This window comes from Lacerta agilis, chromosome 6 (genome assembly GCF_009819535.1).
Source record: "Lacerta agilis isolate rLacAgi1 chromosome 6, rLacAgi1.pri, whole genome shotgun sequence".
NCBI classification, from domain to species: domain Eukaryota; kingdom Metazoa; phylum Chordata; class Lepidosauria; order Squamata; family Lacertidae; genus Lacerta; species Lacerta agilis.
In genome coordinates, this window is record NC_046317.1 from 52,967,721 (window position 1) to 52,991,795 (window position 24,075).

At 45.5% G+C, this 24,075-nt stretch overlaps 1 protein-coding gene across 1 annotated transcript; it reads right to left on the bottom strand.

Moving 5' to 3' along the window:
• Window positions 1–396: 396 nt before the first annotated feature.
• CCND3 (cyclin D3) lies at window positions 397–22,501 on the bottom strand. Its single transcript, XM_033152705.1, has 5 exons — window positions 22,313–22,501; window positions 19,354–19,569; window positions 10,500–10,659; window positions 9,499–9,641; window positions 397–1,674 (listed from the first exon to the last, which is right to left on the bottom strand). The coding sequence occupies exons 1-5, from the start codon at window positions 22,499–22,501 to the stop codon at window positions 1,504–1,506; spliced, it is 879 nt and encodes a 292-aa protein (XP_033008596.1). The 3' UTR covers window positions 397–1,503.
• Between the last annotated feature and the right edge of the window lie 1,574 nt (window positions 22,502–24,075).

Sequence of the window (24,075 nt, forward strand, 5' to 3'; positions counted from 1 at the left end):
CCTGTTGGCCAAGGTGACGGGTCTCCAGTGGTGTTTTAGGTAGCATCAGTTCATGTTTCTTTTTCCAGCTGGAGGGTTGAATAATGACATGCCACTAGAATTCAAAAAGACAAAGTTTGCTCCCATTGCTACAGTTCCCCCACACCAAAGGTTTCTAAAGTCTCTCATAAAAGCAGCATTTAGGAAAAACACATACACACCTTTTTCCTGAACAAAACACACAAGAACAATACAACTCTCGTCCAGTGCAGTTTGCAGCTCATTATATTGTAAACTCTTTGGGGGAAAGAGATCACTCTTAATCCCCTTATTTCTTGCTCGGAATACATTTGTATAGCTGGACTTCCTTCTCCTCCATCGCCCATCCCTTGCATGTAGCTCTCCTGCCCTTTTAAATTTCTTTTTTGGCAGTGAAGACAGGAGGGATTTGTACATACAAGTATAGCAGCACTTGTTGGGTGTACTCTGATTGGGAATGACCTTGACACTATCAAAGTAAGCAGCCCAGAGAGGTATGAAGGAGGATGAGGAAGGACATTAAGGCACTCTGTTATATGGCAAAAGGGATGAATCGGGACAACATACCCTACTGAGCTTCTGATCGTGCTCTGTGACAGCTTTGTAAGGTTTGACCCTTACAATAAATAAAATGACTCTGGTCTCACAGGAGTAAGAGAAGGCAACTGGTGCAGCAAGTAGAAATTTTCCCCTTGGGTATCTAGTGAAGAGGGGGTTCTCCCCAACCCCCAATATTTTATATGGAAAGCAGCACTTTACAAGCACCTACAAATAGCGAGCCAAAACCCACTCAATTCTCCTGAACGGGCTAAAAGACTCTGAAGGGTTTATGGATTGTGCTACTATTAATAATCAAAGGAGAGCTAAGACTTCCTTGGGACTGGTAGAGAGATTCCAGTGCTGGACTTTAAATATAGCCTGGTCTCTCTCTACCAGGTGCCCACACATGGCTGCATGAGCAGAGCGGATTCAGTCAAGGATGTCTCAGGTGCATGTTTCAACTTCTTCATGTTAAGGTGAAGGCGGTCTATATAACAAAAGTGCGTTTTCTCTCTTGACACACATGCAATAGGCATGCAGCAAAGATTGGGACAAAACAGCAGTGATCAGCAGCGCGTCCTCCAATAAAGCAAACCCAAACTGAAGAACTTTTGAAATGACGTTAAGCTCACGTATCCTTCCCGCGTTCAAGCGTGGCTCAAAACGCCACAGGAAGGTCCCCTGATCCTAGGAAAAACCAGGCTAGCAAGGCAGAAACAGTCCAACTGCAAGGGGCCTATTCCCTTTTGGAGTCCCTCCCACACCATTCCTCCAAGACCCAAATCCCACACGGTCTCATTACAAAGGTTATGCTCATGGGGTCATTTTCTCCCACTCCCCTTATTCTTCAGTGATCACATTGCACAGGCAGAATGTTCCGGGAGGCTTATTTTCCTGCGTTAAGTTCTACTTGCTGGGAGCTGGGTGATCAGAGGGAGGGGCTGGTCACAGGTTGATGTCTGTGACATCCGTAGGTGTGCTGGTCAGGCTGACATCCTGGCTGTCGGGGTAAACGGCATCCTTGGAGGGGCTGTACTCTTGCCGGGGCTGTGATGTCTGTTTCAGGTTCTCTGCTAAGGCAACCTCAATCTGCTCCTGACATGCTTTCAGACAGTCCTGGGAAAGAGGAGAGAAGAAGGGGGTGCTTTTCATTTCCACTTCAATTTTCACTGCAGCAATAACAGAGCTCCTTCAAACGTCTATGCTGGTTCTGAGGAAAGGCTTTTCGCTCCAGTGAAGGAGCACATTCACAGTGAATTCCTTCTTCAAGATTATGCAAAGGGGTTTGCGGGGCAACTAGCATCCTAGTAGAGTTCTGATTATTCTATTATTCTCAGATATGTGTGAACGGGAAGGTCTTATGAAGTAGGGTTAGAAATACCTTATCCTTGTTCTGTATCCTAAGCCTGGCTCAAGCATTCTATATAGGTGACCAGTACCTGATGGCAGAGACTATGCCTCTATTTGAAAAAAAAAAATAGTGTTTCAAATATGAATTCCAGCAGGCTAAATTACCCTACAGTTGTGCCTCCACACATCTAGCAAATATTGAGTCTGAATGTGGCTTCTCGGAGTCCTTCCCTTGGAGTCTTTTGAAAATATTTATTTAAAAATTCAATGGCAATAGTCTCAGTCTGCAGTTCTCAAGACTATGATGCCCATTAGATCAGATCAAAGGCTCATCTAGATCTCATAGCCGCCAACATGGTGCTTTTGGGAAGCCTGCAAGCAGGATGGGAGAGCAGCATCATAGCTGGTACTCTGAGACATGCCAACTCTGAGAATGGAGGTGGTACAAAGTCACCCAAGCTGCTGGCCATTTCTATATCCTGTAGGGGCGAATTTCACAGTTTATGTGTGAAGAAATACTTTCCTTTGTCTGCTCTGAACCTTCCCATGTTCAGCTTCATTGAATGACCTCTAGTTCTGGTATTATGAAAGGAAGAGGGAGAGTTCTCTGTTTCGTTTCTCCACACTCTGCAAAATTTAATATACCTCTACCCTGCTCCTCCTTCCTTGTCTTTTTCCCCTAAACATAAAAGACCTCAAATGTTGTAATTTTTCCTCACTAGCGAGTTGCCCTTTTATGAACGTTCTCCAGCTCTATGATACCCTTTTTGAGATGTGGCCACCAGAACTGAACACAGCAGTCCAAGTGCGGTGACAACACGATTGTGTAAAACTTTTATTATCTTGGCAGTTTGATTGTCAGTCCCTTTTTCTAGTGCTCCCTAATACAGATTTTGCCCTTTTTAGAGCTGCTGTACACTGGGTCAACATTATATTCAACCTATCTAACACAACAAAATCTCGTTCCTGGTCAGTCACCACCACTACACACCTTACAAACTTCTACAGTATGTGAAGTCAGAATTTGCCCTAGTCATTATCATTGCTTTTTCTGCTCAGGTCTTGCAAAGCTGTGTTAATCAGCTGATTGCTGGCACTTGGGAAGTCCTGTGCAAGGGGATTTGCAAGCTCTGCATTCAGTGCTTCCCAAGAAACAATAATCAGCTGATAGTCAGTGACAGGGAAATGCTGTCCACTTCTTTACCTTTGTGGTTTGATTTCAAACTGCGCAGGCAAAAAGGGAATCACCAGGTGTCACTGTGACATCAGTTGATTGACAAGTGGGTGACCCCACCCACCTGTCCAACTTGGCTCATGGGGGGCATGGAGATAAAGATCTGGCCCACCAGCCAGATCCAATTCCCTATCCTAGAGAGTGATCTAATTTAGTGTGTTTATTTTACTTATATTTATTCTGCAAAGCTAAAAACTTCAAAACTGCCAAGGTTGCCTCTTACTTATTTGCAACTGGCACCCATCCTTGTTACTAAGGAATTTAGAAAATGGAAACATTTCCACGGACAAGTAAGGCATTGCAAAAAAAATTCCCTCCCCAGACCACTGATTGCTATATTAAGTACCTGAAAGATGTAGGATTTCAACCCTAGCCACACACATGCAATATGTTCAGCCCCACCCCCATTCACCCACTCCCCAACCGTGCAAAGCTTCCATTATAATCTACAAGCCTGTCTTAGAATGTAAGCCCATGAACCTTTTAGAACAGTGGTTCTCAATTGGTTGGTCCGTGGAACGTACTTGTCAATTGTCCAGGATATCCTGTTTTGGGGGGCAGTGCTCTCATGTGGGTCAGAAGACATGTGTCCTGTCCCCCCCCCACAAAAACTACCAGAGATATCAAAATTTTCAAACGCAGGGGGTCCATGGCATGGCTTTTTGAAAAATGGGGTCTGGACTACTTACCTAATTGGGAACCACTGTTCTAGAACTTTCTTTGAAGGCTAATTGCTTTTACGTCATAGCACTAGAAAGTGCTCAGCAGTACACTGAACCCCACCCCACTTTGAATGCACTCGCCTGCATGTGACTGAGAATGCTACTGCCGAGGCAATTGCGTTAATGCAAGGGGAAATCTTGACCTTACGCTTGGGAGGAGCCGCATACAGCAACGATTTGAGATGAGGAAACCCCTCTCATTTTGCAATGAGTCACAGTGGTGAGCCCCAATGGACCCCATCGCTGCTGCACCTCCTCCTCTAAAGGCCAGGGTTCGCCCTCCTGCCCCAGCTTACAAGAAGACTGACATTTTGCACTGCAGAGCGGCGGGGTTCTGATTGGATCCCCAGCCAGCTCCCCGAGGCTGGGTCCGTTTGCAGGATCCTGCCACATACATAATCTTGCAAAGAATCCACGTTTAGTTCTTAGAAATTGACAGAGGATGTGGCAAGTAAAAATAGCAACACCCAACACTCCTTCCCCAAGACAGTTCCAGTAACTGTGGCCTCTAAAACCTCCACCCAACAGAAGCCAGGGCTCAGCAAAGGCCATTCTAAATTTATTGGCCAGTTTGTGGGTGCAAGGGAAGGAACGGGAAGGAACGCTATGAAAGGAGGAGGATTGATTAAAGGAATTCAGAAGCACTTGTAAGGGTTTATGCATGGGAACCAAAAGCTGCTTTTTTGTGAATTGAACCTCGCAACTCTGTTTTGCAGAGGGGATTCCAGCACTGTTCAGAAACCAAGGGACTTCTAAGAGTGGTAGAACGCGTGTGGTGCATGAAGAAAACCCCAAGTTGAATTTCCAGTTTCTTCAGGGCGGTCTTGTACCCTGGAGAGGTGCTACTGCTCCGTGGAGAACAAGGGAGCTAATACAGGTGAAACTCGAAAAATTAGAATATCATGGAAAAGTCCATTTATGTAAGCAATTGTTTTCATTAGCTACTGGAGTTTAATATATGAGATAGACTCATGACATGCAAAGCGAGATATGTCAAGCCTTTATTTGTTATAATTGTGATGATTATGGCATACAGCTGATGAAAACCCCAAAGTTGAAATTGTTTAATTTGGGTTTTTTATCAGTTGTATGCCATAATCATCACAATTATAACAAATAAAGGCTTGCATGTCATGAGTCTATCTCATATATTAGTTTCACCTTTTAAGTTGAATTACTGAAAGAAATGAACCTTTCCTCAATATTCTAATTTTTCGAGTTTTACCTGTTATCTTTGGTGCTCCAGATAATGCTGAAATACAACCCCCCATAATCCCTAACGACTGGCCATGTGAAAGAGCTGAAGGCCAGAAACATCTGGAGGGCCATCGGGTTAGCACTGATGAACCAATGGAAGGCACCCTTCTAAAGAACTTGTGACCTTGCAGTGTGGCTATGATGAACCAGTGTTGTATATCTACAGGAACAGCATGGCCTATTGTCAGCCATAAAGATTCAAACTGACCCTTCAAAGCATGTTTCTGAGCTTCTGGAAGTGTCCAGTGAGTTGCAGGCAAGAGAGATGTCAGCACAAGACATGGGGCAACTCAGGGATGGAGGGTGGGTAGTAACATGCTGGTTAATGTGATGTAACACCAGTGACAAAGCAATTTGTATCTAAACATGTTTATCCTCAGCTAACCCTGACAAGCAATTAATGAAATGGATGAAACTGCCATATTGATAGGAAAGGAAAGAATGCAGGTGTGGGGAAGATATAGGAGGTATAAGGCAAGTTCAGATCACACAAATACTATTCTACATCCTTTTCGTTTGTGAGCTGGTCTCCACTACCCTTAGTCTCACACTTAACTTCCTTTGACAGTGAGGACTAGAAACATGAGAACAAAAATGCACGTCTTGGGATTTTAAAAGTTGTGCCAGGTGATGTGGCTTGCAACAGACAGATACCCCAAACAGGAAGATTGAATAGCTATGCACAGCATATTGCAGTATGTACAAAGCCCCAGACTAGCAACCCAAACTCATGTTCTGAAGTAGATGCAGAGCATGTTCTCCTGACTCCAAGTAAAAATCAAGCAAAACTGGAATGCAGCAGAAATCAAAGACTGATTATGACTGAAGGTGTTATCTAGCCTTGAGGATGCATGTTTACTACAGAAGATGAACTGGCAGAGAAGAAAATAGGTACTATCTGGGTCACTGGAACCTGCACAGTAACCAACAGCTCAAGAGGTAACCAGAAAAACAACCAAACCATGAACCCTGTGACTGATATTAACCAAACTTCTTGGTAGGCTCCAAGCACAGCATCTTAACTGGACTGGTACCTTTGTAGGCAAAACATCATGGAAGCATCTATTAAAATGAGACAGGCTTAATATAAATACCAGAAAGCCTACTCATATATATAATTTAGTGATGTACGCTTCTTTAATATGAAGTAGCATTTTCACCTCAAGAGGGCCAACCAAGTGAGAACAGAGTCACAGTTTGAAGCCCCTACCCACTGAACCTTCAGCAAAAGCCTGTTAGGCGTGGCAGATGAGATGGCAGGGGACACCACAAAGAGCGGAAGAGCAGCCAAAAGGAACTGGGCAAAGGAAAGACCCTCCCAACCAGCAAGATAAGCTCAGTGTTCCAACATAGGCTAGGCCCGAGCTTCTTTGTGGCACCAAGCCATGGCTACATTTAGTGCTTCTAATCTGCTCTTTATGGGTGACTTTTGTAATCCTCTCCCCACCTCTCACCTGTTCTCTACTGTCTTCGGTCAACTGTGCTCACAGGACCAGCATTCAAACTCTGCCTCATTCACAGCAGCAGCTTGCAAGCAGCTGGCTGCGGGCAATTCAGAGACTAGGGCAAGAAGCCAAAGAAAACCCAGGGAGAGAAAAGTTTCTGCTCCACGTCTGTCAAGCAGCGATGGCTGGATCTGCGGGAGAGGTCCAATCCCAGAGCCTTCGCTCCGCCTTTCAGCTTTCGCCAGGAAGCGGAAGACATGAAAAGCCCGGCTTCCCCCTCCTCTCTGATGCCCCCCTGGCACCCAGGGAGGGCCCTGGAATTCTGCTTGAAATGAACTTCTTTGGACTCCATGCTTGCCCCTGACAGGAATCTGACACCGCGCCACATGAACAGATGCTAAGCTGGTTCTATCCCTTCCCCACCAGCCAGCCCAATCCCTAACACCTGTCTGTTCAGGTGAATGGCTGTTTTTCAAAGGCCTCCTGTGTACCCGGGACAAAGAGGAGCAATTGATCTGGGACCTCATGCAAGCCATCAGTGGGAAAGCCACCTGCATCATGCAGCCATCACACATTCAGCAGCGGGTCAGGAGCTGGCACGGCACATTTGGGAAACGTGGTTGGGCTTTAGAGAAGCAGCCAAATTCATGTCAACCCCCACCGGCCAGGGAAGAGACACAGCCACTTGCTGCGCTGGCTCTGGACCAAGAAGCGAACACTAGCTTGGGAATCAGGAGGGAAGGGAAGGAGAGAGAGGAAAGCCTGCCAACCATGCAGTCTTTGCATTGAGTAGGCGAAGAAAGCCAACGGTGTCTTCCGTTTCTGGAGGATGCAGCCCTTCCGCATCAGACTGGAGTTCAAGAAAGAATGGGCTCTTCTCAATGGATACCCGGACATGATGAAATAAGCTGTTCCGTGCAGAATCTCATGCCAGATTAAGTAATTAGTCTCCAAAGTTGCTGGGAAAAGGTCCTTTGTCCTTGACGTCACAAGCTGGGATGGCTGCTCTTACAGCAGGGGTGGGGTGGGGAAGAAATGCAGCCCTCCAGACCTCTCTGCCAGGTCCTTAGGAGTCTCCTCAGGCCACACCCCTAGCTGGCCCTGCTTTGTATCCTGAGCATTTGCAGGAATGCATCCTCCAATAATGCCTCCTGCTTGTCTGGATGGAGGATAGAGGGCTACAAACATTTGTAGAATATAGCTTGCAGTACAAAAGTGAAATTTACATTTGGTTCCCCACCCATTTTGCCTATGGCCAGGGTCAGCGCTTGTATGTGGCCCCTGAAAGGATGTCCGTAAAGGGAACACAGCCCTCCGGCTGAAAAAGTTCCCCCACTCTGTCTAATGGGATAACACAGGTTATGCAACTGCCCTCATGCCACATCTGGGCTGCCCAGATTTCTCCTTCCACTGCAGGTTTTCACACTGTATCCATCCAAGGGGGACTGACGCAGAAAGGAGAGGCTGCAGAACTCCAGAAGGACACCTTGCACAATATTTTTGGGCAGCATGAAGAAGATGATAAACAGAACTGCAAGAACTGTCCATGTCCAAAGGATCATTCCGAAGGATGGTAGTGTACTGCAGATACTTTATGACTCTACCCTCTCTGCGCCTACAATATGATGGCGCTATCAGCAGACCCACAGGTTAAAAGAAACAAAGGGGGCGCAGGCTGGACATGTAAGAATACATGGTACAATAGGCGCTTTTCAGACATCTCTCTTTCTCTCTCTCTCCCCTTCCATGCACTAAGTGAGTGAATGAGTGACAGAGAGGAGGACTGCATCTGCTAGCCCTGTTCCCACTGACCATGCCCTTCTGGTGCCTGCATGTAATAAGAAGAGGCCTCCACATGTACAGCTGTGACTTTCTGTGGAAAAGAAATAGCGTATCTGCTAAAACCAATTTTGTTGACATATATTTTAATTTGTTTTAGTGTAACTTTAATTATGGTTCAAAATACTTAAATACCTGTTTTAACCTTGTATTTTATCGACAATTTCCACGTTTTTGTTTTTGGTAAACCGCAAGAGGGTTCTATTTACAATCAAATGGATTATAAATTTTGCTAATAAAACACCCTTCTCAGATGAAATGAATGGTTTTTATATGGCAAGGGGCCCTGGGGGCTGGTTAAGGATACAATTCTAAGACACACTTACTGCAGAGCAAGGCCAATGAACTCAGGAGGGCCAACTTCTGCAGAGGATTACACTGTAAGTCACTGGTATGGAATATGTTAAGGAAATATGCCCCCAAATTGCCTTGCTTTGCCACAGACCCTCTTGCTTGATCTTGCGTATGTCTGTCCCACTCCCTGCTTATTTCTCTCTGTTATAATGGGCCCTTCCTGCCTCATAGTGCAGCGCTCAAGATACATGCCCCAGGTGGACACTTAGGTTATAAAATAAGACAGCAACTTTCAGTCCTGAAGCCTTTCTTCCCAAAAGAGCAGCTACTCCACCAAGACGAACGGAGCAGAGGTTCTCTCCAAACATACGTCTCCTCATGTGCTTTGCACACTTAAAAAAACGAGGTGGCTGCAGCTCAGGCACTTCCTGGACTTAATGCTACTACTTTTCCAACGTATTCATTGATGTGATATGCTTTATTGCTGCAGGTTTTCCTGGCCTTATTAGCTGCCTTGGACATCTAATTAACGTAAAGGTTGGGTTGAAATAATCATCATATTTCATGGCTGTCGTGTGCCTCTAAAACAAAGAGGTCGACAGGTAAAGATGCAGCACATTAAGTCCATGCAATAATTTCTGCAGAGAGATGCCAAATGCCACTTCATAAGTAAAAGCAAGATCTCTGAACTTGGGTAGATGAAGCCAGAGTAACCTTGCCTTGAGTCAAACTGCAAAATACAAGCAGGATCCCAACTCCCCAGAACCAGAGTCCTGTTTCCCACTGAGCACATACTCACCACCTCTGTGCCAGTAATGCTAGCAAGCAGTTCTGTGAGTTCTTCGCCAGAAAAATCATCGGATGAGGTAGAGAGGCCATGGACTGCCGCTCCAATGCTTCCAGTAGCGATCATGGACGGGGGATACATAGCAAATGTGTAATCTACAAATTCCAGGAGGAAGACGAGAGGGTGTCAGGAGAAAGGACAACCCAAATTCTTTGCTCACTACAGATTCCAGCAAAGGTGTGATGACAACAGCACCCCACAAGCAAACACGTCACCATCAAGGCCTTTCCTGTTGCCCCCGAGAGGTCCTAGGACTTCCCACCATCCAGCTACAGTATCTTAAAAGCACGCAATCCATTAGCTTACAGAAATAGTTTGCCAACAGAATATAATGAGCAGGTTTTCCAGGAGTGCCCTGGCCAATGGACAGGAGGAACACTGAAATCCTCTTCAGGCATTTCTCATGTGAAGGAAGAAAGTGAGTTCAGAGGAGCTCCCACCCCCATCGTGTTGGGACATTAACGTCAGATGGACAAATGGATTTTACCATTCTATTTGGTGGGCTTACATATTGCATTCTCATTTAAATCAAACAAAAACAGAACTGTGCAATGGTGTTGTACAAACTGTCCCAGCCCAAAAGACTATCAAGGGAGAGCCAATTACTTTAGCAGCCAAATGCTAGATGCTTCTGTGCACAAAAGCATCTAGGGTGGGTATGTCTTTAATAAGCAATGTGGCTTTTTGTGACATATTTCAACTAGGAAACCTTATAAACAATAGTTTGCCTAATATTCATCATCCTTGCCTCTCAGTCATGAGAAACCAAAGAGGTCAAGGGTTCTAGTATCAATGGGGAAAAGCTGGGTCTCTCTGAAAAATCAAATCCTAAGATGCCACTGATAATTTGTTTAGTATAGCTAGGGATAAAAATCGAGTTCTGTTTCATTTTAGCCCTGTGATTTAACTATGTTCCACCATTCCTGGTAAGGCCACCTGTCCGCAGGACATACCTGTAGCACACAATGCAATGAACGTTTGTGCATGCTTCTTCACCAAGTCCACCTTCTGCTGGGGAAGTGAGAGCCGCTGGAGAATATGATCCAAGAAGTCATTGGCTATCACTGATACTAGGTCCCACTTTAGCTTCTCAAGGACTAAAAACTCCCAGTCCTGAATGAAAACACAAGAGAGTGTTAAAACAGAATGGGCCTTTTTGACCAGCTTCACACTACAAAACAACGGTGGTTCAAAAGACACATGATGTATTTCGTAAGACATATCAACAAAAGATTACAACAACCAATGATCGGGGATGCAAGGGACCTGCTTTGCTGGGGTAGTCCTGTGGAGATAATGTGGAATCTGCTAGCATTCATGAAGATAGGAAGATATTGAATCCTGTTGCAAGACAGAGATCACACAGTGGCTTGATGTATTAGCCAAGAACTGCAGGCTTGTACACTACTCCTTTCATAACTTCTGCTCTTGATTAACCACAGAATGCCATGTTGTCCAGACCCAGAACTATGGTTAGTTCAAACAAGCCAGCTTCAGCCACCGTGGTTTGTAGCTGGCTTGTTTGAAAGTAACTGCAGTTAGTATAAACCTCAGTTTGCTGGTCTGGATGACACAACAAACAGGAGTTAAGCAAGAGTGGAGGCAAACATTTCTGAACTCCCCCTGGCCACTTGGCAGGACAGGAGAATGGCCAAACATGAGGCTCACTCTGTCCCATACATGTCATACAGAACTATAGTGAGTGTGACATGAGAATGTGGCCAATTGCTCTCTGCCCTCTTCCGTCCTTTAGTTGGAACTGCAGGAAAGTATGCCTTCTGCTACTGCCTGTGGTACCGTGTTTCTCCGAAAATAAGACACCGTCTTATATTTATTTTACTCATTTTCGGGGGTGTCTTAGTTTTTTTATTAAGTATGGTTCTGCCTCCTCCTGCCGCGGCCGGCTTTGCTGCTTCTGGGTCCAGGTGTCTCGGGGCGCGCGGCCCTGCAGGGCGCTGACGCAGCAGGCCTCCTCCTCCTGTGGGCTCCCGGAGGCTCAGGGCACTCCATGCGGCACTGTTGGGAGCCGACCTGGCAAGCCTCCTCCTCCTCCTGCCACGGCTCAGTGCCCGGAACTGGCTGTTGCTGCAGAAGTGCTGATAAAGTGCCCAGCAGCGCCACACAGAGCGCCCCGAGCCACGGCAGGAGGAGGCTTGCCAGGTCGGCGCCCAGCAGGGACGCGCGGTGTGCCCCGAGCCTCCGGGAACCAGCAGGAGGAGGAGGCGGCTCTTGCTGGGTCCCGCTGGCTTGGGGCTCCATGCGGCGCGTGCTGCGGCTCTTGCTGGGTCCCGCTGGCTCGGGGCTACACGCAGCATGCGCTGCTGGGCATTTTGATGGGGCTGCACCAGCAGCAACATCCGGTTCTGGGCACCAACCTGACATGGCTTATTTTGGGGGTATGTCTTATATTTCGTGAATGCTTGAAAATCCTGCCATGGCTTATTTTGTAGGTACGTCTTATTTTATGAGAAACACGGTATACGTTGACCACTCTTCCACTCTACTCTCCCAAGGAATGAATTTACAGGTTTAAGTAGAAAACAGAGCTATACAACATCCAAACCCACCAATGATTTCCCATCTAAGCACAGAATACAGGCAATTAGACACATCAAAGTGGACTAGTGCACTAGCCCTGTGAAGAGCAAACTTCACTCTAGGCTAACATTCACCAGTCAATGATGCCCACAGAAACTCCATGATGCAAGGTGTGCATGTGTATTTTAAAATTATTATTTTAATTATTATTAAGACCCAACACTTCAAAAGTTCAGATGCTTTTGGGATCAGCAGCAAGGAAGCTGCCTTCCTCTTTTGCTTAAAAAGGTATCCCATTTTTATCGCCTCCTTCCACTTAGAATTGGAAGAGACCACAAGGGCCATCCAGTCCAACCCCCTGCCAAGCAGGAAACACCATCAAAGCATTCCTGACAGATGGCTGTCAAGCCCCTGCTTAAAGACCTCCAAAGAGGGAGGCTCCACCACACTCCTTGGCAGCAAATTCCACTGTCGAACAGCTCTCACTGTCAGGAAGTTCTTCCTAATGTTTAGGTGGAATCTTCTTTCTTGTAGTTTGAATCCATTGCTCCGTGTCCGCCTCTCTGGAGCAGCAGAAAACAACCTTTCTCCCTCCTCTATATTACATCCTTTTATATATTTGAACATGGCTATCATATCACCCCTTAACCTTCTCTTCTCCTGGCTAAACATACCCAGCTCCCTAAGCTGTTCCTCATAAGGCATCGTTTCCAGGCCTTTGACCATTTTGGTTGCCCTCCTCTGGACACATTCCAGCTTGTCACAATGCCAGTTCATGGCAGTTTCCAAACTGCTTTAGTTGTAGGAAGAAGCAACCCTGGCAAATGGAAAGGGAACAGAGGAGCTACTGCGCTTTGCTCAAAACAGCAAACATCCTTTTCCTGAACTTTCCCCTGACACTTCACAGGCTCAGTTTGGGTCACTTAAAAGAAAACAACCACCGACACAGAACAGAAAGCTGAGCATGCCAGACAGCAGTGATGTTACATAACTACCACTGCAGTTCAGATAGCGACAGGGGACCTGAATGCTTGCATAGCTGTGAATTGAAAGCCCCCCACCCCAAACACCCACTTTACCCCTGTTTCTCCCTGAGGAGGTGCCCCTGCTCTAACACCGCAAACTGCTAAATTCCTTAATTTTAAAAGCTATGCAGAGATCTGGCACAAAAGCCATTTAAGGGAGAAATTGTGGCATTCTGCATGCACGTGTCTCCCCTCCAATTTGCCCAATCAGCATATTTTGTGCCTAAAGCCCAAACTGCATTCTAAACTCAAAGAGAGCTGGATCCAAACTGAGTACATTACAGTTAGATCCCATTCGCTTCAATGGGAACAAAGTTTTAAGCCATGGCTAACAAGTCATGTTGATTTTACTGGGACCCAAGGGCAACTAATTTACTCTGGATCAATCCCAGAGCGATTCAAGAGCAGTTTTGCAATTTCTTCTGTATCCAAATCCCTAGATGGGGGAAAATACAGACTTGGGCAACTTATGTGGAATTTGCACATGAACCCTTCTGAATCTTGGACAGGGCTAAACACACAACGTTCTGGAATATACTTGGCGCATGCCTGCACTTGCTTTCTCATCAAGTTTTTTTCCCTACATCTTTTTCCATGGAACCCTTAGTTTACTTTCAATACCACAACTTCCTCTATAGACATTTCTCAATAGGCAGCCGATGAGCTGCATCAGGCCTCTAAAGCATCTTCAACTGGCTCTCTGGTTCTTGCCTGCCTTCACCATCCACTGCTCTCTCCCACCTTTCCCCAAAAGCTTGCAGTGGCTGCCACTAGGCCAGCTCCAGCCACCATGTTTCCTTAAGATGCTACAGCTGCACAATCAGCCACTTGGGAGACATGGTGACCAGGACTGGGATAGCAGCAGCTACCGTGAGCCGCAGATATATGGACAGCACTACGTCACAGAGATGCCTCTTAAATTCTTTCGGTTTAAAATCCTGATTCTGAAGGTGTCCCAAAGGCACTGACAGTGCAATTTTACACCATGCGTTACTTTATGGAACAGATTCCCTCTTTACATCAAAAACAGTATATCCACACATCAAACTAGCAGAAAAAAACTGCAGAAAAGGACAACTGTCCCAGATGCAGTTTGCCATCCAACCCAATCAGCAAGATAGTGAAATGGGGAGGAAAGGAGTCCATTGTGCAAATAGGAAACTTCAGTTGAATGTGCAGTTGCCTCTTCTGCAAGAAAGGAAAGGTAAAGGTGCTATAATCCTTGGTGAAAACTGAAACAATTTCAAGCAGTACCCTTCATAGCTTAGGGTACAGTTAGCGCCCACATCCACATTACCAAGTTGAAAAAGAAGTGTGTGTACTGGGTACCCTTAAGAAACAGAAGCTGTCTGGTTTTTGCAGGCAGATGAATGAAGCGATAGAATCCTGAAGTAGCAGAGTGGACCATCAGGCTGCAGGCGGAGGGGTGCCATTTTTTAAATGCTCTCCAATGTAAATATTCACCACAATTATCCTGCTAGAATATATGTGGTGCCTTTATAGATAAAAATACTAGCGTACCAGAGAGAAAGATCCTAAGTTAGCCCTCTCTTATTGTTATGCTTTGTTCCCCATTTGTAGGGAATGTTTTATAATCGGGGAGCATTAAAAATGTGACATTCACACATTCTTTGTAACCTGAAGTGGAACAGTTCATTCTACCACTTCATGCCCAGGGAAGTTCATAAAGAGCCAATCAATGCCCAACAGATTTCTAAAACACTGGGAAAGTTTTGTTGCTCCCCGTGGTGATGCCATGGTTTACGATCTTTGGGAAGAAACAGTCTCTGATATCTATGGAGCAGTCCAGAGCATCTTAGAGAGCAAAAATCCCAAGTGCTAGGCAGACCAGATGGTTATTGAATGAACTTTGAAAGCAGATCCCATCAAGCCAAAGACCTTGTGACCTATTGACATGAAATGCTCCTCTAGCCGTCTCTGCAGCTAAATGTGCACGCAGCAAATTGGCTGAATGAATGAAGTGCAAGGCAACTTAGATAATACCCGTGGACGGAAACCCAGCTTCCTTCAAGTGGATAAATTCCTTGTTGCATCATTTCCTTCTGCTAAGAATAACTTCATCATGATCTTGAATGCTGAGCTGCTGTCAGGCAGGCATCCTCCTCTTCTGCAAGAGGAAATTGGCCTACTGGGAAAGTGAGGCGGCTTTCCTTCCAGGAGCGGCTGAGGAGCTGGCTTGATGGTACATCCTGATAAGTCACCAGGATGCAGCCATTGTCCAAACCTTGATGAAGACGCTTTCTCCTTCCTATCCCTGGATCACTCTCACTGCCCCATTGTGAAAGTAGAGAAGCACGGGACATTATTAGCACACAGGAGGGAAGTAGCAGATCTCTGCGGTTGTGTAAGTGAAGTATTAACACTCTCAGTCCCAGGGACAGATGCCACCCAAGCATTACCCAAGGGAGCCACTGACCCTTCCCAGGACTTATGATCTTCCAAGAGCAGAACAGGAATCACTTGAGAGAGTCCCTTCCTGAAGACCAGAGAGTGTTTCAAGTGCAGGTCTGGGATCAAGGGAAAAATTCCCGTCGCATCCTGGTCTCCTGGTTGTTCACCCGCTGGCTTCTAATAATGGAAATCTATTTTGTTTCTGCACTACGCAATGTACAGTGACTCTGGGTTCATCTTGTGTTAAAAGATCCACTTCCTAGCATATGTGATGCCTTTAATTAGAGAAACCCACCTTTTCTTCTTACTCCTGGAGAGAGGCAGCTGTAGCTCACAACCAGAAATATGGCCACAATGCATACTTTTCCAATGGGCAAAGGTGGCCAGTCTCAAAACATTGAAAGCTGCTTCTTTATATCTGATCGACACACTTGGCCTAAGAACATTGCCTAGTCTGGACTCCTAACTGAAGTGGGAGGAAGCTGAGTCAAGAGGAACCTTCTCATTCTTCTTACAACTATTTTCTTGCTCTATAGTACCCAATGAGCAGAATCTTTGTCTTAGCAGCAATGGTTGTACTCAGCTATCTGTTGCTTCTACAACATCCCCCATCTTTGCAGGTTCAATGGAGTATTAACAGCCCAGAGTAGCTGGGGCAACCCAGCCAGATGGGTGGCATATTATTATTATTATTATTATTATTATTATTATTATTATTATTAACCAGTCAGATATCAAGATGAATTAGAGACATTCATGAGTGAACAGGAACTGCTTGCATGGCCCATCCTACAAGATTAGGAGCAAAGGTACAGACAAGTATGAAATTTAAATTCACAGCAGACCTAGATACCTTGCTAGAGAAACTTTTGAACGCTAATGGGGCAGAACCTCCACACCCCCATGAACACGTAGTACAAGGGTAGTCAAAATGGTGCCCTCCAGATGTTCTGTACTACAACACCCATCATCCTTGTTCATCAGCCTTCTGGCTGGGGCAAAACATCTGCTACATTGACTAGCCCCGGCGTATTAAAACCTAGCAATGCTTTCTGTACAAGCAAACCTGCAACCACCTAGCCTGTACTAAAAAGGAAGGCCCATGGAAGTCATGGGGATTCCCCTGCTTGCATCTGCATTAAGAAAAATCCTAACTGCTCTGACATCATATCTCTGTTCTTCTCTACCCACACATTCTAATTCGTCAGACAGGGTCATTCGCAGATCATCTCAGCCTCCTTTCAGAAAATTCCAACCAGGTGGTGATTACCAATGTTTGCCTCTATAGGCAACCTTTCTGAAAGAACATCTGGCACACTGAGTGACATGCATTGCAGCTAAAAAGTGGCTATATATATAAAGCCAGATTTTAAAATATTTAAATCAGATTACAAAAAATTAACTGCATAAGCCTAGCCCCACAATCTGTGGGTTGGGATGTAGCTGCCACTGCTGCACAAAACATGGCAGACTGAATGCTACTCTGCTAGGGGTAGCCAGGGTAGGGTCCTGAAACTGAGCGTTACAGGGTGGGATAGGGCTGGATCCTAAGCAATTCCATTCTCATGAAAGGGGCCTGGCGTGGGGCCCTCAATTGTGCCAGTCTAGAGATGGTGCAGCAAAAAACGAAAGACAACCTGCCTCCTCCTTTTGCCCTAGTCAGCAGAAGCAGCAGAGCTTTGGATGTGGTGGCCCCCCACATTTCCAATTTAGGCTTAGGATTGTTCTGCCTGGATTTCAGTTACACTAAGTATCATCTAAAACACACACAATATAAAATGGTATCTGAATGTAATACAAACAAGCACATTAAAAGGCTACACTCGTCATCTTTTAAAAGTAAATCCACCACACTTCATCAAGAATATTGTTAACCTACTCCTCTATTAAGAATGACCCAAGAACAAAACACGACTTTGGAAATCAAAAATTTAAGCATGACCCAATGGGCCATGCATTATATTTATTATTGTGCAAATTGTGAATATTTACCCCCAGCCTTTCAAGCATAATTACCAGCCCTTGCTTAAGCAAAATCCTGGTTACGTAGTCTTCAAGTAAACCATTTTGTTTAGGTGCCTTACATGTGCATAAGGACAGCAAAGCAGAAAATCAACCTAAAAATAAATTCTGTAGTGGAAAATGGGAAACCAGAGATTTTGTATTATGTGCATGATTTTGTTTACATGTTTATGAAGCTAAACAGAAAATGCTGTCCTAAAGATTATAAAAGTAAGACTAGAGATGTTGTATTATGTACAGAAGCCCTATTTAGTGGCAAACTGATTGTGTTTTAATGCAACCAAGTAGAATGTTTATATATTCAGGAAATATATGAATTAGGAAGTTGAAAAACTGGTTTAAATCAGTTGTTCAGTCCCTTTGCTTTGGTGGTTTAAACATCCCTGATTTAAATCAATCCTTCCTGCTGATGTGAAAGGAATGCAGTCTCCTAAAGAAGTACAGTCCTGCAGAAGTCCCTCAATGAGAAGACACAACTTTCCTTTCCCAAGGGGATTTGTTCTCCACTGCCCTGACACACCAGCCAATCTTTCACCCCTAATTAGGCTCTCAATCCTAAATGCAATGATTAGGGAGGCCTTCTGTACACAGCAGGAGTTAGCAAACATGCATAAGATAGCACTGTAAGTAACACTGCAACTCATGCCTGAACTTAATGTGCCTCCCAATAGAAGCTTTTGGTCCAGCGCCACATTCAATCCAAAAAGTTCAGTCAGAAGACCCAGTGAAAACTCAGCAGTAGAGAATCTTTGTACTCCTTTTTTAACATTTTCAGAACATGCATTGCATTAATATGAAGTCTGCAGTTTGAAAGAACTGTCAGTACACCCATCATTGGCTAAAAAATTAGATTAGCACTCACAGCAGAATCCCATGCATGTCTTCTCAGAAGTATGACCCATTTAGTTGAATGGTGCTTACATCCAGGTAAGTGGGTACAGAACTGAAGCCTTAGTCTAACAACTGATGACTTACCTGTTGGTAGAGAAACTACTTGCTATCAGATCAGCACCAGAGAATATGGCCATACCTTGAGAACATACTTATGGAAGCTCTAACTGAAGAAGTACCATTACCCATAGGATACATTTATGCCTGTTCATCATGCTACTGATTCACAACTAGACCTGCTACTGGCAATGGCGATACTGCTACTGTATAATGTAGCAGTATGGTTGGTCTTTTAAGGTGCTACTGGAAGGATTTTTTATTTGTTTTGTTTTGACTATGGCAGACCAACATGGCTACCTACCTGTAACTGCACTTCAACAATGACCGTTCAGTTTGGTAAATCAGATTTTGCTACCTCTGCAAAATTCAGTGTTTGTCCCAAACATTCCAGGGCAGTCAACATCAAAGGGACAGTGCAAACAGTTACTGGATTCAGAGTAGCGTGTTCTGTCCCAAATAGAATTGGTTAGCTAGTGTGTCCTCTTCAAACACTGCATCCTGCACGATTCCTTGCTCATTGCAAGAGAATATGAGAGAGGCACAGGGCTTCTTTCCAATATAAATTGTGCATTGGGGGAAAAACCTGGTTAAATGGGATTAGCAAAATCTCAGGTGAACTGTGCATATAAAATAATCAACAGTTGAGTTATTACAATGGGGACATAATCAAGAATAGAAAAATGGTGGTTCCCACAGGCATGGAAAAGTATAATGTCTACTTGGGTGTAGCAGGAGAAAGGAAACGGGATGCATGGAAAACAGCAACTTGAGTGCCAATCCATGATTAAGTGGCAGCGAAAGTAGGCCTGTTGAAACAGGGAGAAGGAATCTTGTAACTGAAGAGGAAGAAACAGCTTACCAAAACTTCACGTGGGGTGATGGAATTGTCTGTGTAAATGCATAGTTTCTCCACTGTTAAAGGCATGGTCTCTCGCAGCTTGGAGGCCAGGAGCATACACACAGCCCCGAGAAGCTGCAAGTGGTTTTTGCGGGTGGGGACACAGGACAGGTAACGATCCAAGTAATTCATGGCCAAGGGGAAAACCTCTTCTTCACACTTCTGTTCCTCACAAACCTGACAAAAACAACAAAAGAGGGTTTATAAATGAAATAGCCATCCACTGTAGCCTCTATATGAAGGTTTCAAAAATAGTTGCTATCAAAATGCAAAGATAAAGCAAGACAAACTTAGTGACTTCACTGAGCCATACTATCTTTTCTGTAAAATGGAAATAGTTCCCTTCTCCGTAGGAACCTGTAAAAACACATAAAAGTCGACACAATCAAGACACTCAGGTACTGTAATTTTCAGTTCTTTAGAGAAGAATTCGTAGCATTTTCTAACAGGAAATATCCATGTCATATGGTGATTTTATGATATTAACTACTTCAGTGTTTTTCAACCACTGTTCCGTGGCACACTAGTGTCGCGAGATGTTGCCTGGTGTGCCGTGGGAAAAATTGAAAAATTCAAGAGAATTACTTTATATATAGTCAATATAGGCACAGAGTTAAATTTTTTAACATTTTCTAATGGTGGTGTGCCTCATGATTTTTTTTCATGAAACAAGTGTGCCTTTGCCCAAAAAAGGTTGAAAAACACTGAACTACTTAAACCATGCTGTTGTAGCACTCCGATTTATTGATTCATATTTTACCTCTTTATTTTTCTTGAAGAGACAAGTGAGTCAATTTACTGCTCTGTAAAATAGGCATATTAACAAACCAACTTAGTAAGCCTCTCTTTTTATTAATCACAACCCCACCTTTCCACCAAACAAAGTCAAGGGAACTAACAACATTAATAAAAACAACAACAGAACAATCCCTGGAGCATTTGCCTAGCAGAGGCATTGAGCACCCTCAGATTCCATTTATTCAAATTTCATGTACGGAGGGCAGAATTCCAAATGTTTCAGATTTTGAATGTAGAGTAAGGAGTTGGGGTCTGAAAATGCTGGTAGCATCTCACACACAATGAGTAAGAGCCCAACCATTCAGACCCATCTTATCCCAAATTCCTCTGGCTGCAAAACAATATGAGCCCAACCTTCAACCTCTTAAGTCCTGTGCCATTGATTTGAACGGTGCTTGCCCAAAGGAAGCCATCAGATGAAGACAGTACAGTATTAACTAAGACCTTTCTCCTCAAATGCAAACCAAAAAAACTTCTGACTTCCAGTCCCTTATTCCAACCACTGGCTAGACTGTTACCAAGGCACTGCCCACACTGAATTAAGTCAGCTTAGTAAATGAAACACTGAGGTTTCTCCTTTTGCAGAAGCCCACTATTCTTTGCTGGCAGTTTTCCTATATCCTATGAGGCAGTTTTTGTATGGATTTGCTGCCATTTTTGCTTCATCATTTTTCTTTACGTGACATTGAAGCAATTTACACTTCTGTAAAATGGGTGCAATGATGGAGGAACTTTCTACACTTTTGATATTAATTTCAGTCATCCGTTTTAAGTATCTATGAAATTAAAAAACAATAGCCCAGCCCTACAAATAAACCAACAAAATTTAATACTTCAAAAACTCTATTAGTATACCTGCCCACAAGGACAGCCTAAAAAGTGTGCTTTGGGGAATCAATTACTCTCTATGGAGGCCACCCTTACCTGCCACAGGCAATTGGGAAAGCTGCTTTTTACAAGTCTGAATTTATTAACTTCCTGATGCACAGGACAAATGACAATTTATTCTGAATACTTTTCAAAAGCAATCGTTTGCGGGGGGGGGGGGGGAAGAGAATATATGCAACCACACAGCACTTGTCTCTTAAAGAAACCAACTGCAAGGCAAGCATAACAGCCCTGTCTCCCACAGGCTCTTCAACAAGTGCTGCTCTCTCCATTTCAAAGTCTGGGAAAGCTTTGCCTGTTGAACTTCTGTCTGCTGCAAAGCTGCAGAGCAGTGCAACCTGAATAAAGGCAGCGAACCTACCCCAGTTCCATTTCTGATACTAACCCACAACATTTATTTGCCTGACATGCGGAGGGAACCTTTACCCGACTTTTACTTTTGATGCAATACGTTTAATATACGCCCCCCCCCAAAGTGGAGACGATCTTAGTATTTGTGTCATCCTGTACTCGCAGCCTCCCTTGTCGCTGCCTCTTCATCCTGGCCCTCGTTTTGTCAATTTGTAGATTTTAACTGCGGGGAGATTAATCAACCCCATGATCTTGCGCACGAACCGGGCGAGCGACTGGCGACCCCTAGAGGTCACGTTGCCCACTGCGGAGGAAAGGTGCATGCCAGGGTGCTTTTGAACTGCCCCTGCACCGAAAGACAGAACCGGAGCCGGGGACACACAGGCCTCTTCGAGCTCGGCTTCAGTCATTCCCATCCACTCTCATCACGACCCACCGGCCTTTCTCCAACCCAAGCAAGCTGGCCCACGTACCCGCCTGTCTTAAGACGCATCGGTTCCGGTTATAATACGTCTTCGATCCCCCTCACCTACTGCTCCAAAACGTTCCCCCACCCCGTTTTCAGAAGAGGTTGAATCCCCCACCCCGGCTCTCCCGCCGGATCAAGCCGATCGCAAGGCCTCAATCCAACGCGCACTTCACCTAGGGGCGCCAATTCCATTGAACTGCACGAGATTTACTCCCGAGTAAGCACGCCCAGGATCGGGCTGCGATCCTAGACGTCCTCGCCCAGGGCAACCCAGAGAGCCTTACTCCAGAGTAAACCTGGCCTTAGTGGGAAGCAAAGGAAAGGGTGTCGTGTAAGAGCCTGGATCAGATCCCGCGAGCGGAAGGGACGACGCAGGGCATGAGGGGGAGGGGGGAACGGGATCCCGGCACAGACCTCCAACATCCAAAAAGCCAACATCTTCCGCATGTAGGGCTGGATCTCCTTCTGCACGCACTGGAAATAGGAGACCCGGGGGCTGTAGCGCTCTTCCTGACTCAGGAGGTTCTGCAGGACCCGGCGGTCCCTTAGCAGCTGTGGATCCCGCTTGGCCCGGATCACCCCCTCCACGCACAGCAGTTCCATGTGTCCGGATCCGGGGATGGGAAGAACGGAGGAGCGGAGAGGATCCGAAGTGCTGGTGGGGGGATCTGGCTGCTGCAAGGCGGGGAGCTCGGAGGGAGGGAGGGGAGGGCTCTCTCACGCTCGCAGCCCGGGAGCAGGCTGGATCACCCAGCGGCAACACCGAGCCCAGCAAAGCAGCCTCCCCTCCCCCTGGCTAGGCTCCTCCAGGCTCCCGGCTGCACAGAGGCGAATGAATGTGCGGCGGCGAGAGTTGCGGAGAGGCGGAGCCGGGGCCCGGATCCTCCTCCTCCTCGGGAAGGTGGAAGGAGGAGGTCTGGTCTGCTAGGCTGACTGATGCCTCCCTCCAGGCCACGCGAGGCAGCTGCCATCATAGGGGAGGAGAGACCTCCTTGCCACTCCACCCCTGCAAACTTTCTTTTCCCCCTACCAGAATGTTCTTTGCAGCAGAAGCTTTCAGATATGCACCCCCCCCCCTTTCTCCATTGTCATTTCATGACCTCTTGCTCCTTACGCTGCGGCCTCCTCCTGACAAGCCAGGGGCATATTCTATTCCTAGGGATCACGCAGTGCGCGCTTGGCAGGGAGAGGAATGCCGCCAGGCATTGTTGCGCATCGCTTTGCCATAGGAATGGAGGAAGCGCCGTCCTGCAGAATGGCAAGGAGCAACATCCGTTTCCAAGGAAGGGCCTTGAGGACGGCTCTGGCTGCAATAGCCCCGCCGCCCACTGTGGTTCCAAAGGCGGGGTTCCCACGAATAGAATTATGTCCCTGTGGAATCCCAGATCTCTCAATGGAGCTGATAAAGGCTCCGTATTGCCATGCTATCTTGCAATACTCCCATTGCATTCTGCAGCTGCTGTTTTGCCTCTTTTCAAGGCTGTGAGAAAAAAAAGAAGGCTGTAAATTGGTAGTGGTGCAATGGCTAAATGTTTGCAGCTGCAAAAAGCAAAAACAACAGCAGAAAATACTGTGATAGCCTCTTGCATCTATATCAGCAATGTAGCCAATTTGCTGGTTTAGGGAAACAAAAAGCAGAATCTCTAGGCAGGGAAGGGGATCCTGTTCTCAGAGATATGTAGGGCCAGATCAAGACCTTTAGGGGCCCTAAGCACTGAAAATAAAATCTAAACTAAAATGAAATGAAATGAAAGTTTAAAAATCCCATAAATTTATTGCAGCATATGACAGGATCTGATTTCCTTGTGCACGTACACACACACACACACACACAGATTTCCACCCCTGCTTTGCTGGTTCCCAACACACAAACTGGGTCTGCCTATTGGGTAATCCAGCACTGGTTATATGTGGTGTCCAAGTAAGTGGGCTATGGCTGTGTACTTATTACTAGCTTAAAACACAAGTCTTTTATTTTCTCAGTTCAGTTTGAAGCTAGTTTGGGGGAGAATGCATCAAAATACAGTGGATGTGTACACATTGCACTAGCCCCTGCTGCTAGTGTTGAAGTCATGTATATGTGATGCATGCTACCCATAGCCCATATCCTGTAGTTTATTGACAAATGATGTTTGATGTGTTTCCCTTCAAACCAGATTCCATCCAATTTGAAAACG

Bases quoted from the DNA above. Each gene is read 5' to 3' on its own strand.
- CCND3 (XM_033152705.1), bottom strand. From the start codon at position 22,501: ATGGAACTGCTGTGCGTGGAGGGGGTGATCCGGGCCAAGCGGGATCCA. The intron at 10,660-19,353 runs GTAAGCTGTTTC...GTTTTCATTCAG, and splicing joins TCACCCCACGTGAAGTTTTG to GACTGGGAGTTTTTAGTCCT. The intron at 9,642-10,499 runs GTATGTCCTGCG...TGGAATTTGTAG, and splicing joins CATTGCATTGTGTGCTACAG to ATTACACATTTGCTATGTAT.